The sequence below is a fragment of the Erythrolamprus reginae genome, chromosome 1, assembly GCF_031021105.1.
Source record: "Erythrolamprus reginae isolate rEryReg1 chromosome 1, rEryReg1.hap1, whole genome shotgun sequence".
NCBI lineage: Eukaryota > Metazoa > Chordata > Lepidosauria > Squamata > Dipsadidae > Erythrolamprus > Erythrolamprus reginae.
Window position 1 is genome coordinate 312,832,647 of NC_091950.1, and position 13,490 is coordinate 312,846,136.

At 44.0% G+C, this 13,490-nt stretch overlaps 1 protein-coding gene across 1 annotated transcript in view; it reads right to left on the bottom strand.

The window, feature by feature from the left end:
* SGK1 (serum/glucocorticoid regulated kinase 1) overlaps positions 1-13,118 on the bottom strand; it is a 107,758-nt gene extending 94,640 nt beyond the window's left edge. Inside the window, exon 1 of the mRNA XM_070733555.1 lies at positions 12,984-13,118. Within this exon, the coding sequence (XP_070589656.1) occupies positions 12,984-13,118 (135 nt within the window). The remainder of the gene's footprint in view (positions 1-12,983) is intronic.
* Between the last annotated feature and the right edge of the window lie 372 nt (positions 13,119-13,490).

Sequence of the window (13,490 nt, forward strand, 5' to 3'; positions counted from 1 at the left end):
TGTGTGGGTGGCTATGTGTATAGCTTACTTGTGTGTTGATAATGGTAAATCATGTAATACAGAGGTTTTGCTTGTACCATATTTTAAGCTGATGACATGAACTTCAGGGAAAAGAAACAAGCTCAGACTGCAGGAATGCATACAGAATGCATTCCAGGATAATGCTTCAGGGTGCATATCAATTATGAATGGTACGTTATTGCTTTCGTGCTCTTATGACTATAGGGCTGTGGAGACAAGGACAAGAATGCATTTATTTCCTGTTTACTGAAAGACAGTTTCATTGCTCATAGTATGAACACTTAGCTCATTTCCACTATAACTGAAAACTTTTTATAAATCGCAACAACAAAGTGAAAGTGGATTCTTTAGATGCCCGATTTTATTGGATGTAACTAATATATCTTAATCCGCTTGCTTGCCCCTTTAATATGCTAGCGATCTTACTGGATACTACTGGAGTAGTATAGCTTACAAACCGATCTCTGCAAAGTAATTCTAGCCTGGGCATAGGCTGGGTGAATATAGCACTAATGTGGGAATAATTTGAATGACAGATCTCAATGGAAGTAAATAACATAATAGATATTTCCTCAAAAAAAAATTTGATTGTATTCAAAACTTCTTACATTTAGCCTGGGTTACAATACAAGCCATTCATATTACTCAGAAATACAGTATATTGTCAGTATATTTCAGATTCCAGCTCAATAAAAATTTGAATTTGCATGTAAGGGATGCCAAGGATGACATACACAGGAAAAATAGAAATAGAAACTATGCAGGTTTGTGTCAAGCAAAGGATAATCTTGTGGAATTGCATCCAAATTATTTTTTGATTTACCTTGTCAGTGGTTTTTATTGTTCACTATCGACTCCTAATCAGCACCAGAAAAAGCAAGAATTTGTATAGAATATGTAACCTTATTTCACAGTGAATTATATGACTTTATATTAACAATTGGTCGTGTAACTCACCAATTGGGTGAGCAGTGTGGTTGGTGAAGTAGACCCAGAGACAGGGTTTTGAGCAATCGGTACTTTTATTCAGCTCAGAGAACAAGTGACAGCTCAGCAAGGCAAAGTGACAATTCAGCGAGTACCGACTGACTCTGCCTGGAGAAACCGCTCCTTTTATATATTTGCGGTTCCCGCCAAAGCTAGAGCCGGCCGCGTCTGAGCCAATCAGGAGCGACTTCCTGCTTGGGCTCAGACAGCGCTGAAAGAGGAACAAACTATTTACAGAGTTACAAGGTAGCCATTACAGGATACAACACCCCTCCCCTCATAGTTGGACACATCCATCAAGAAAGCCATGTGACAAAGTCGTCCAATCGGTGGGGCCTCTGAGGAGCTCGCGCTGACCTGCGCAGTTCAATTTCTCCTTCGCCACTGACTGTGGAGGATGGCTCGCCGCTGTTCTCCCAGTGTGGCGGACTTGGCCTGGCGGGCCCAACGAAGGCTTCGGAGGACGAGGATGGTTCGGCGTCGCTGGATGGTTCCCCCTGGCCCGATAAGTCTCTTTGCGTGTCTCTTATTTCGGGCAATGTACTAAAGTCTGTTGAAGGGGGAGAGTCCATGTCAGCGGTTTGTGGCAATTGATTTTCTGTTCGCTTCCGAATGTGGTCTATGTGTCGTTTCCACAAACGACCATCCTCTAGTTTAACAACATAGGTCTTAGGTGCATTTTGCTTAACAATAATTCCCTTCATCCAGTTTACATTTCCATCAAAACTTTTTACATATACATTTTGTCCCAAATACATTTCTCTTTCAGGTTTTGTACACATTTGGTTATTATTAACACAGAACCTTGGGTTTAACCTGTCTAGTGGTGACCTCAACTTCCTTCCCATCAATAACTCTGCAGGGCTTACATGTGTGTGCGAGTTAGGGGTAATGTGTTGGGTGAGTAAGAATTGGTCCAAGTTCTGTTGCACATCCCCAGGGCCTGACCTGCGCAATGCCTCCTTTGCCACCCGTACGTAACGTTCTGCCAATCCGTTAGCCCAGGGCGAATAAGGCGAGATGAGGGCATGCCTGACCCCTAGGCCATCGAGGAACAATTCGAATTGCCTGGCTGTTAGCTGTGGCCCATTGTCAGACACTAAGAGATCTGGGCAACCATGGGATGCAAACAGTCTGCTCAATACCTTGATAGTGGCACTTGTGGTTATGTTGTTCATTGCTATTATTTCCAACCATTTGGAGAAGGCATCAACCACTATTAAAAAATACTGAGACCCCACTGGGCCAGCAAAATCAATGTGGATTCTAGACCAAGGACCAGCAGGCTGTTCCCACTCAGCCGGAGTTGTTTTGGGGGGACTGGGCCGTGACTCTTGGCACGGATCACACTTTGAAACCCAACTTTCAATATCAGCATCCAACCCTGGCCACCATAAATGCCCCCTTGCTAGGCTCTTCATCCTGACAATCCCAGGATGACCCACATGTAACATTTTGAGTACCTTTCCCCTTAGGCTTTTGGGGATGATCACTCTATCCCCCCACAGCAAACAACCTTTTACATACGATAACTCAAGTCTTTTGTTTTTAAAATCACACAATTCAGGTTTCACAACATCATTCTGCCATCCCTTTAGAACACAGTTCACCACTTGTTTAAGGATTTGATCTTGCTGCGTGTGTGCAGCTACCTCTTTTGCTGTGGTTAGTGGGTTTTCCTCGAGTTCTATCATTAACACATCTGTGGAAGGAACAGGGTCTTCCACTAAGTCTATTATGGGGCATCTGCTGAGACCGTCTGCATGATTGATTTCCTTCCCCCCCTTGTGGGTGAGCTCATACTGATACCCTGAGAGGAAAAGAGCCCATCTGATTAGTCTTGGAGACATAAAAGGTGGAATGGGCTTGTTGGGGGCTAGCAGGCCTAGTAGGGGTTTGTGGTCAGTGACTAGCTCAAAGCTTCTTCCAAAAATGTAATTGTGAAACTTCTTTACCCCTGCCACTAATGCTAGAGCCTCCTTGTCTAACTGGCTATAATTCCTTTCTGTGCTGGTCATGGTTCTTGAAAAAAATGCTATTGGGGCCTCTGTCTTATCAGGTAGAACGTGAGCTAGGACTCCTCCTATGCCGTACGGCGAAGCGTCGCACGTGAGCCTAATGGGTAGTGAAGCACTATATTGGACTACTACACTCTTAGAAGTTAATAAATTTTTTATTTGAGAAAAGGCTTCACGTTCAGTTTTCCCCCATGTCCAGCGGGCTTCCTTCTGGAGTAAACGATGGAGAGGCTCTGCTACTGTTGCCTTCTGCTTTAAAAAAACGGAATAAAAATTAAGGAGGCCCAAAAATGCCTGCAACTCATTCTTATCTCGTGGCTCTGGGGCTTCTCTAATTGCTCTCAGCTTCTCTGTTGTGGGGTGGATACCTTCCTTATCTATTTTATATCCTAGGAATTCTATACTGTTGGTTCCCCAGACACATTTATCAGGCTTGATTCTTAAACCTTTGTCCTGTAACCTCTTAAGTACTTCCCTTATTCTTTTGTTTACTTGTTCCTGGTTTTCCCCTGCAATTAAGATGTCATCAAAGTATGGAATGGCCCCATTTACCCCTGACAATAGGCGTTCCATAATGCTCTGGAATATTCCTGGGGCTATGCTTACCCCAAACTGTAACCTCGTGCATTTGAAAGCCCCCCTGTGCGTTACAATTGTTTGAGCGTTTGCTGTTTGTTCATCGACCGGAAGTTGCTGGTAAGCTTGCGCCAGGTCGATCTTTGCGAACCTTTTTCCCTCCCCCAGGGAGTGTAGCAGTTGTTGCACAACCGGGATGGGGTAGGGGTGGTGTTGGAGTGCCTTGTTCAGGGTCGATTTGTAATCAGCGCAAACTCTTAAAGAGCCATCTGGCTTCAGAGGGGTAACTATGGGAGTTTCCCATGGCCCCTGTTCCACAGGGACCAAAATACCTTGGCTAATGAGTTTGTCCAGCTGTATGTCTAGTTTGGGGAGGAGCGGCAGGGGGACCCTGCGAGGTTTTAGTCTGATCGGTGGGACCTTGGGGTCAATAGAGAAAGATATAGGGGGCCCCTTATACAATCCCAGTGTGGGGCTGAACACTTCAGGGAACTCTTTCACAAAGTTAGGCATATCATAACAGTTTACATTACACACACCCGAAATCTCGATCCCCAGTGGTTCCATCCATGCTAAACCCAGAAGAGAGTGCTTGGCCCCTGTTACAATAAGCATGGGAAGGGTACATTTAACATTCTTGAATGCGATAGGTACATTTGCTGTTCCCAAGACCGAGATTACTCCCCCCTGAAAGTCTCTAATCACCAAAGAGGTTTGATTTAGGTCAGCCTTAGATACATTAGGCATATACAGTTTAAATTTTTCCCAGGGCATGATGGTATATCTAGAGCCCGTATCCAGCTCCATTGAGCAAGGTTGGTTATTGAGTAACAGTGATATAACAATTTTAGCCCCTTTTTTGGTTGCCGTGTTATTCACGGAAAATTGAGAGTTACCTCTATAGTAGTCGCGGTTAGCGGTTGAGTAGTTCCTTTGACCCGCGTTGCGGAATGGTCTCCTTTCTCGCGATTGGGGGGTCTGGTTTTGAGGTCGCTGGTATTGCGGTGTGGCAAATGTTTCCTCTGGCGCTGTTGCTCTGCATGCAATGGCGATGTGGCCTCTCCGGTTGCAACGGCGGCATGTAGCGTCTCGGAAGGGGCATCGATGGCGCTGGTGATTTCCCCGGCAGCCCGCGCAGGGGGCTGGGTGAGTAGCTCTCAGGTGTCTCAGCTGGTCTTGCACCAGGAGGCAGTTGTCTCCGCTGGGAATTTGTTGGCTGAGGTTGTCTGTTTCCACGGCGCTGGGAGACGCGGAGTCGATTTTTGCAATGAGTTCTCGCCTTCCGTGCTCTTTCAATTCTCTCGCCGCTGCGTCGGCTGCTTCTGCGGTTTGCGCCAGTTTAATCACGGTTTGTAGGGTCGGCTCTTCTTCGATGAGGAGTTTATTTCTCACCGTGCTGCTTTTCATGCCGAAAACCAAGGCGTCGGTGAGGCGAGCTTCCGGGTCTTTAAACTTGCATTGAGCAAGTACCGTTCGAAGCCGCGTTGTAAACTGGCTGATCGACTCGGTTTCCCTCTGAGCCATCATGTGGAATTGATGCCGAAAAACCATGGCTGGTTTGGTCGGCTTGAAATGGCTCGCCAGTTTTTGTTGTAGGACGTCCCACGCTGTGGCTCTTGCTTGTTCCGGTTCGGTGAGAGTTTGGGCAAGTCTACGGATTTCTGCGCCGCAGTAGTTAAGGAAAATAGCCCGTCTGCGATCGGCTTCGGCGTCCTGCATTCCCGCCGCCTCGAGGAAGATCTCGAAGGTGGCCATGTACTCGTCCCATGTCGATTTCTCGGGATCGAAGAGTTCCGGAGCCTGGCCGATCTGGATTTTGTCCATGTTGCACGCGAAGTTTCTTCCGTCCGTTCGTCGCCAGTGAAGTAGACCCAGAGACAGGGTTTTGAGCAATCGGTACTTTTATTCAGCTCAGAGAACAAGTGACAGCTCAGCAAGGCAAAGTGACAATTCAGCGAGTACCGACTGACTCTGCCTGGAGAAACCGCTCCTTTTATATATTTGCGGTTCCCGCCAAAGCTAGAGCCGGCCGCGTCTGAGCCAATCAGGAGCGACTTCCTGCTTGGGCTCAGACAGCGCTGAAAGAGGAACAAACTATTTACAGAGTTACAAGGTAGCCATTACAGGATACAACAGTTGGGCAGTAGGAAAAGCAAGTAGGATGCTTGGCTGCATAGCTAGAGGTATAACAAGCAGGAAGAGGGAGATTGTGATCCCCTTATATAGAGCGCTGGTGAGACCACATTTGGAATACTGTGTTCAGTTCTGGAGACCTCACCTACAAAAAGATATTGACAAAATTGAAAGGGTCCAAAGACGGGCTACAAGAATGGTGGAAGGTCTTAAGCATAAAATGTATCAGGAAAGACTTAATGAACTCAATCTGTATAGCCTGGAGGACAGAAGGAAAAGGGGGGACATGATCGAAACATTTAAATATGTTAAAGGGTTAAATAAGGTTCAGGAGGGGAAGTGTTTTTAATAGGAAAGTGAACACAAGAACAAGGGGACACAATCTGAAGTTAGTTGGGGGAAAGATCAAAAGCAACGTGAGAAAATATTATTTCACTGAAAATATTATTTCACTGAAAATATTATTTCACTGAAAGAGTAGATCCTTGGAACAAACTTCCAGCAGACGTGGTTGGTAAATCCACAGTAACTGAATTTAAACATGCCTGGGATAAACATATATCCATTGTAAGATAAAATACAGGAAATAGTATAAGGGCAGACTAGATGGACCATGAGGTCTTTTTCTACCGTCAGTCTTCTATGTAACATTAATCTGAATATGATTTTCATACGGTGTATCGGTCAGAACCATTCAAGCAACATTCTGGTCCTTCTACCTCTTCAATCAAAAGCCTTGCCTCTAGCATGACTTAGTCAGGATCTTTAAAAATGTATCTCAGTGTTCTGAAACAACTTGACCTTATCTGAGAGACTAACAGGTGGGTTCTAACTTACCTCGCCGCCAGTTCGCTTCCTCCCGTGCCACTGCACATGCGCAGTGCCAAAAATCTTTAAAACAATTCTTTTTTAAAAAAAGCCGAAACCAAGATGGCGATGCATGTGCAGTGACGGAAACTCAGTTTCTGCTCATGCACAGAATCAAAATAACCTGGAAACCCCCCCCCCCTAATTTTTCCCCAAAAAATAAAAAAATAGATGGTGGCATCCATAGACTGGCACAACCGAACTGGTCCTGTAACATCATTGTAACATCACCAGCAGGTTGATACCAGTTTGGGTGAACCAGTCCAAACTGGGAGGAACCCACCTCTGGAGACTAAGGACAAAAGAATTAAAGTTCACTCCAGGGCAGTCCAGTTTTTATCACTACAGCTTTGCCTTTTGATTTTGGGGCTTTGTTTTAATACATAGCCTAAAAACTCTGAAAACCTCTGACTTAGCTAAACTCAATAGCACAGGCAATCTGCCCTCCATCTACCCACACTTTTAACAAAAATCTGGCAGTTACACAATCAGCATCATAAATTCTGTGGGCTTCTAGTCTTTGGGAGGAATGCATGTTGAGTTTAAGCAAAACATGTTCCTAATTTCACTGGAAGGTGAAGCAATTTCCATCCCTGTACAAAAAGCTGTAGTCCTTGATTGGAGTGTCACACCTATGTTTTCGGATATTTTGACACTCTCCCGCCAGCAATGCCCCTGTGAAATAATAGTCCTGCAGACCCATAGCTCTGCATGGGACATCTGCAGCAGAATTTTAATGGGGTGCATTTTTCAAGGTCAAATGCACTATCACTGGGAAAACTGTGCCAAAGGACACTACTGTAATTCTTCATTTTGTGTAGCTGTACCATCAGCTTGGCTCAAAAGTTCCCTTTTGATCAGCATAGCATGGTAGAAGGGCTTATCAAAACTTTTGCCTACTAGAACAGTGGACTAGCTTCATGTTTTGTTCAATAACACATATGATATTCTTTGTATCATACCCCTTCCAACCTGTTATTGTATTGTTTTTTACCACTTTTATTTTCCTATTCTGAAATATACCATATGTTTATGAAATTATACTGATATTGAGTTGAAAATGAATTTATAGACCACACACACACAAATTAAAATGCACTTTGAGTTTGCATGAAAACCATATTACTTTTAATGCCAGTGGCAATGGAAGCAATAGCAAGTTTATTTTGCCCTAAAACCCACTGCTGTTTGTTAACCTAGTTACCCTGTTTCCCCGAAAACAAGTCACCCCCGAAAGTAAGACATAGGAGAGGTTTTGTAGAATTGCCTAATATAAGGGATCCCCCGAAAGTAAGACATAAGAGACGTTTCGTTTTGCAGCATTCCCGAACAGAACATATATAACATATATTTGAAGAAAGTATGATTGCTGTACATGGAATTAATGGTACGGTAGTAGTAAGAAATTCTTGATAGGATTCACAGTTTGTCTGGTTATGCTGGTTTGTGATGACAACTACTGTACAGTATATAATAAATGTTCATTTTTTTCGTTCAGCAATAAATGTGAATTCTTCATTGAAAAAAAATAAGACATCGCCTGAAAATAAGACGTAGCACATCTTTGGGAGCAAAAATTAATATAAGACGCTGTCTTATTTTCGGGGAAACAGGGTACTTTCCAATACCTAGCAAAAAGTACTTCAGCAGATCTCAGCAGATATTTTATATCAATTTCATATGTATCTTTTAGTCATTGAGTACTATCTACCAGTACTATCTACATGTGGAATAAATCAGGATAAGTGAAATTTAGAATATGTGGTTGAACTTAAAAACCAATATTAAACTCTTGCACATTCCCATGTAATATCCAATTTTCCATAACTTTAAATATATTTTCCTCAGGTATCTACAGCATATCCTAAGCCAAACATTCCATACCAGTGAGTTTTGAATGACTATGAATCCTAAATATTATTCCAATGATGAACTAGCCACCAATGAGACAAAACACATTCACTGACATCAAGCGCTTAGAAAATTGGTTAATCTATTGACAGGGCAATAGTGATGGGTCAAGATGAGCAGAAACATTTTTCTAAAGAAATAAATAGGTGACCTCTACTGTCTCTGATTGGGACAATGTAGAAATGAGAATTCGCTTTGGCCTGGAGCGCGGAGTGATTAAAAGCCAGACGTCTCTTCAAATGGAATTTCATCTCAAGTGAACCTAATACAAGGCATGGGTGTTCATATTACAAACCAGCAATTATTGTGGTGCACATTTCTCACATTCCAACAGTTTGGTCAGAAAGTACAGATTGATGAACATGTGAGAGAAAAATGAAAAGGCACCAGCTGAAGTAATGTTGACATTTTTTAATATGAGACATGTGTCCACCAGGGATGCCATTCAAAACAGCACTGGGAGGGGGAAGAGGTTTTGGCATGCTGCAGGGATCACCCCTGACAAAACTTCAAAGACCTACTCTCACATTTTATCTATCTATCTCTCTGTCCGTCTCTCTGTCTGTCTGTCTGTCTGGCTGGCTGTCATCTATCTATCTATCTATCTATCTATCTATCTATCTATCTATCTATCTATCTATCTATCTATCTGACTTCGATTTATTTAAGGACTCAGGGCGGCTCATATAGAGTTAGTATTCAATTTCAGATAATCCTCGACTTACAACCACAATTGAGCCAAACATTTCCATTGCTAAGCAAGAGAGTTGGTGAGTTTTGTCCTATTTTTCGACCTTAAGAGCCAGGGTGGCTCAATGATTAGAGTGCAGCACTGTAAGCTACTTCAGCCAACTGATAGCTGTAGTTCAGCGGTTGAAATCGCACCACCGGCTCAAGGTTGACTCAGCCTTCCATCCTTCCGAGGTGGGTAAAATGAGGACCCAGATTGTTGGGGGATATATTCTGATTCTGTAAACCACTTTGAGACAGCTGTAAAAGCACTATGAAGTGGTTTATAAGTCTAAAAGCTATTGCTATAAATACCTTTTCCCCTGTAATCCTTTTGCCATGTAACAGTCTTAAAACACTGAAGGAAATTAGCAAATGGGTTGATATGGACCAATTGTTCCTGATTTTTATATGTTCCAAGAATATTGAAGAAAAGGGAAGTTATGCACAATGGACATCTATCCAAAATTCTGTTGTTTTGGGTTTTTAAAAGTTACATTTTATTGTCTTTTTTAAAAACGTTATTTTTGCGAATCTGGCAGAGATTTAAATATTACAGAGCTGTTAATTACAAATAATTTTAATAAACAATGCAACAGTGAGACCATTCCTCTATAGGATTTGGAGAACTTTTATATACACTGCTCAAAAAGATAGAGGAAACACTCAAATAACACATCCTAGATCTGAATGAATGAAATATTCTTATTGAATACTTTGTTCTGTACAAAGTTTAATGTGCTGACAACATGAGAAATATATTGTCCAGCAGTGTTGCTTCCTAAGTGAACAATTTGATTTCACAGAAGTTTGATTTACTTGGAGTTATATTGTGTTGTTTAAGTGTTCCCTTTATTTTTTTTGAGCAGTACATTGCCACACTTGTTAGGTTCAATCACTAGAGTTATATAAATAAATAACATGGTTGTTGTTAAGTGAATCTGGCTTCCTCATTGACTTTGCTTCTCAGAAAGCTGATCATGTGACTCTGAGGGACATTGGGACATCATAAATATATGCCAGTATCTGAATTTTAATCAAGTGACTATAGGTGATGGGATGCTGCAATGGTTGAAGTATGAAAAAATGGCCATAAATAACTTTTTTCAGTGCCATCCTATTTGTCACTAAACGAATGGTTGCAAGTTGAGGTCTACTTGTAACTAAACAAACTAAACAAATGTGAATTTGAATACCATATAATGACTCTTTCTCCACAATAATTGTTATGTTTGCAAGTTGTTAGAATAAATGTGATCGCTGATTGGAGCAGGCGCGACCAATGAGAAACCCGCAAGCGCAACCAATGGGAAGCCGAGGCGCGACCAATAGGGAACCTCCGGGCGCAACCAATAGGAAGCCCCGGCGCGAAGTCTTGAAACATTGTCACCAATCCCCAGCGCTGGTAACAAAGTATATAAGGTGTGGCTTCGGCCGCTTTTCTTTAAGTCACTACCTGCCTGCGAGCTGGTCACTTTAAATGTTCCTGATTATTGAATAAAGAGCTGTTACCCTCTTCCTCGGCCTCCAGCCTCTGATTTAACAATAATGCCAACGTCATTGTAGAAAGCCTACCTGCCAAAGACTCACTGATAACTAGGAGTAAACATTATTAAACTCAATGGTTTTATTCTCCTGTATTTAAGATTGCAAGGTAAGCAGTCTCTGGGGAAAGCATCCTGACCATTTGGCCCCATGTAGGAGGGAGTGGGAAGACCATGTACGGTCACACCAAGTGCACAGCTGTGGGAATTGTTTCCAATTTTCCACTTCATGCATTGAAACTAGTTCCTTGCAGCGCCTGGACTGGGTCACGCTTTCTGCTGTGGCGAGTTAAGAGAGATGGAGCTTCCGGTTGGAATCTCTTTGCTGCATTTAACCACTGGACTAAATGGAAGTGACAGCCTCCTCCATATAAGGCAGAGGGAGGGTGAATGGAAATTGGTGAATGAAGGAACGGCACAACCTGCCTGCTCCTCGCTCCTCTGTTTCCTAATCATCTGCACTCGATCTTCATTTTGCCATTCTAAGAGAGAAGACGTTGCCAGGTTGATGAGCTAAATCTCATGGAGCCCAGAACTGCTGAATGAGAGTGGTTGCGGTTAACAGGGCTAACAAGGAAGATTTTGTAGGCAGCTGTGAGCTTCTACCCGGGCAAGGAGGCATCACCAGCCAATCATTACATCATGGGCACAATTTTTACCCACCTCAAAAGCAAACTGTTATATCACATCGTGCAACAAGCTAAGAAGGACCCAGAGAATTTAGTGAAATAAGGTCTTCCGATACAAACAATTTTTGCCAGTTCTTCTTTCCTGCCTTAGCACCTAGGATCGCGATTGCAATGGAACAAACCTTGCTTACTGGGCTGTGGCACAGTTCTGCTGAACCTGCAAATAGCTCAGCATCCCGAGATGAATGGAGGCGAAATAATGCAGCTATGAATGAAAGGGTCACAAACTGCTTGAATGATCAAATGGAGAAAACTAGAAGAGCCACACAATGGGAGAGGCTATGACAACCCTCCTTTTGCTCTTCCTCAATATTCCGCCTTTTATTTTCATGCACAGTTCTTGCCAATGTGTGTTCTTTCCATCCGTCCAATGACCAAATCCCCATTTTAGAGGGGGGGGGGGCAAAGTAGGTCAGGGACCATTCCCATTTTCAGATGAGGAACTCTGAGGAAGGAGAGGAAAAATAACATACAAACCTGCTCCCCACCCCCACCCCCACCCCCAAGAGACCTTACTGCCAAATGCAGACTGTCAAGCCATAAACAAAGTTACGATGGCTGGAATCAAAGATCTATTGAATTTAGTGAACTCTCCACAATACAAGAGCCGACCAACAGATGCCTCTGGAGCATCACCACAGATCCCCACAAGATGCAAAGGCAACAACCTCAGTCTTTGATATTCAAAGATACACTGCCTCTGAGCATGGAAGATCCATCTAGCCACTATTGCAATAGAATGTAACCCCCTGAGTTAAGGTTTTACAGAACCACTCCGTATACAGCTTTTATTCGGGGATCATCCCACCCTCCAGCCTCATCCCGACCACAAAAATTAAAACTGGTAACTGATGCTTATGTAGTGCCATGCACTCCTGCCCTGTCCACTTTCTGTTTAAAACAGATGTCACTGATGTCACTGCACTTGTAAAACGACCCTTCAGAAAGGGGGGGGGGAAAGAAAGAGGGAGAGAGGGAAAGAAAAAAAAGGAGACAGAGGGAGGGAGGGGGAGAAAGTGAGAGAAAAGGGGAGAAAGAGAAAGGGAGGGAAGGAGAGAATGAGAGAGAGAGAGAGAAGGGAAGAAAGAGAGAGGTGGAGAGAGGGAAAGAGAAAAAAAGAGACAGAGAGAGAGGGGGAGAGAGGGAGGGAGAGGGGGGAAGGAAGGAGAGAGGCAGAGAGAAAAAAGGGTAGAAAGAGGGAGGGAGAGAGAGAATGAGAGAGAGAGAGAAGGGGAGAAAGAGAGGGGGAGGGGGAGAGAGACGGAAGGAGGGAGGAAAGGAGAGAAAAAGGAGAAAGAGAGAAAGAGAGAGAAAAGGAGAGAGAGGGAGGGAAGGAGAGAAAGGGAGAAAGAGAGTGATATAGAGGGAGAATGAGAGAGAGGGGGAAAGAGGGAGGGAGAAAGAGCAAGAAAGAGAGAGAGAGAGAGAGAAGGAGAGAGATTCGCTCCTTAATCAAATCGGCTTTAGCATCCCCAACAAGCCCCTGGGTTTGAAACCAGTCTTCTTACCCTCTTCTTAAAGAACTGAAAAGCGGAGCACTTCTTGACAGGAAAGCCATTCATGTCTCTATTGACCATTTTCCTCGAGAGAGAGGCGTCCCCGGGGATAGATCCAAAGCAGGGCTTGCTTAGCAAGTCGGACATCCGTTTCCCTCCATACCCCGACTGAAGACCGACAGGGAGGAGGAGGTGGTGGTGGAAGGAGGAGGAGGAGGACCAGAGAGGCAGCGCAGCTTCGCCCTCACACCTTCATTGTGTTGCGCCCTGCTTCTGCACCAGCAGCCTCTCTCGCCTCGCCTCGCCTTCTCCCCACCTCTCCCCCACCCCGCTTCGCTTAAAGCACCCCCTATCTATCCGCACCAGGCGGGCTGCTGAGTAAAGCCCCGAGAGCGCCTTCAATAGTCAACCTCGACTGAGGAAAACGGGAGCAGGGCTCGTTTGGAGAGCGAGCGAGCGAGAAAGAGGTTGACTGGGCGACTTCCAGAGGGGAGGGTGCGGAGCCCCAGAGGACCCGAG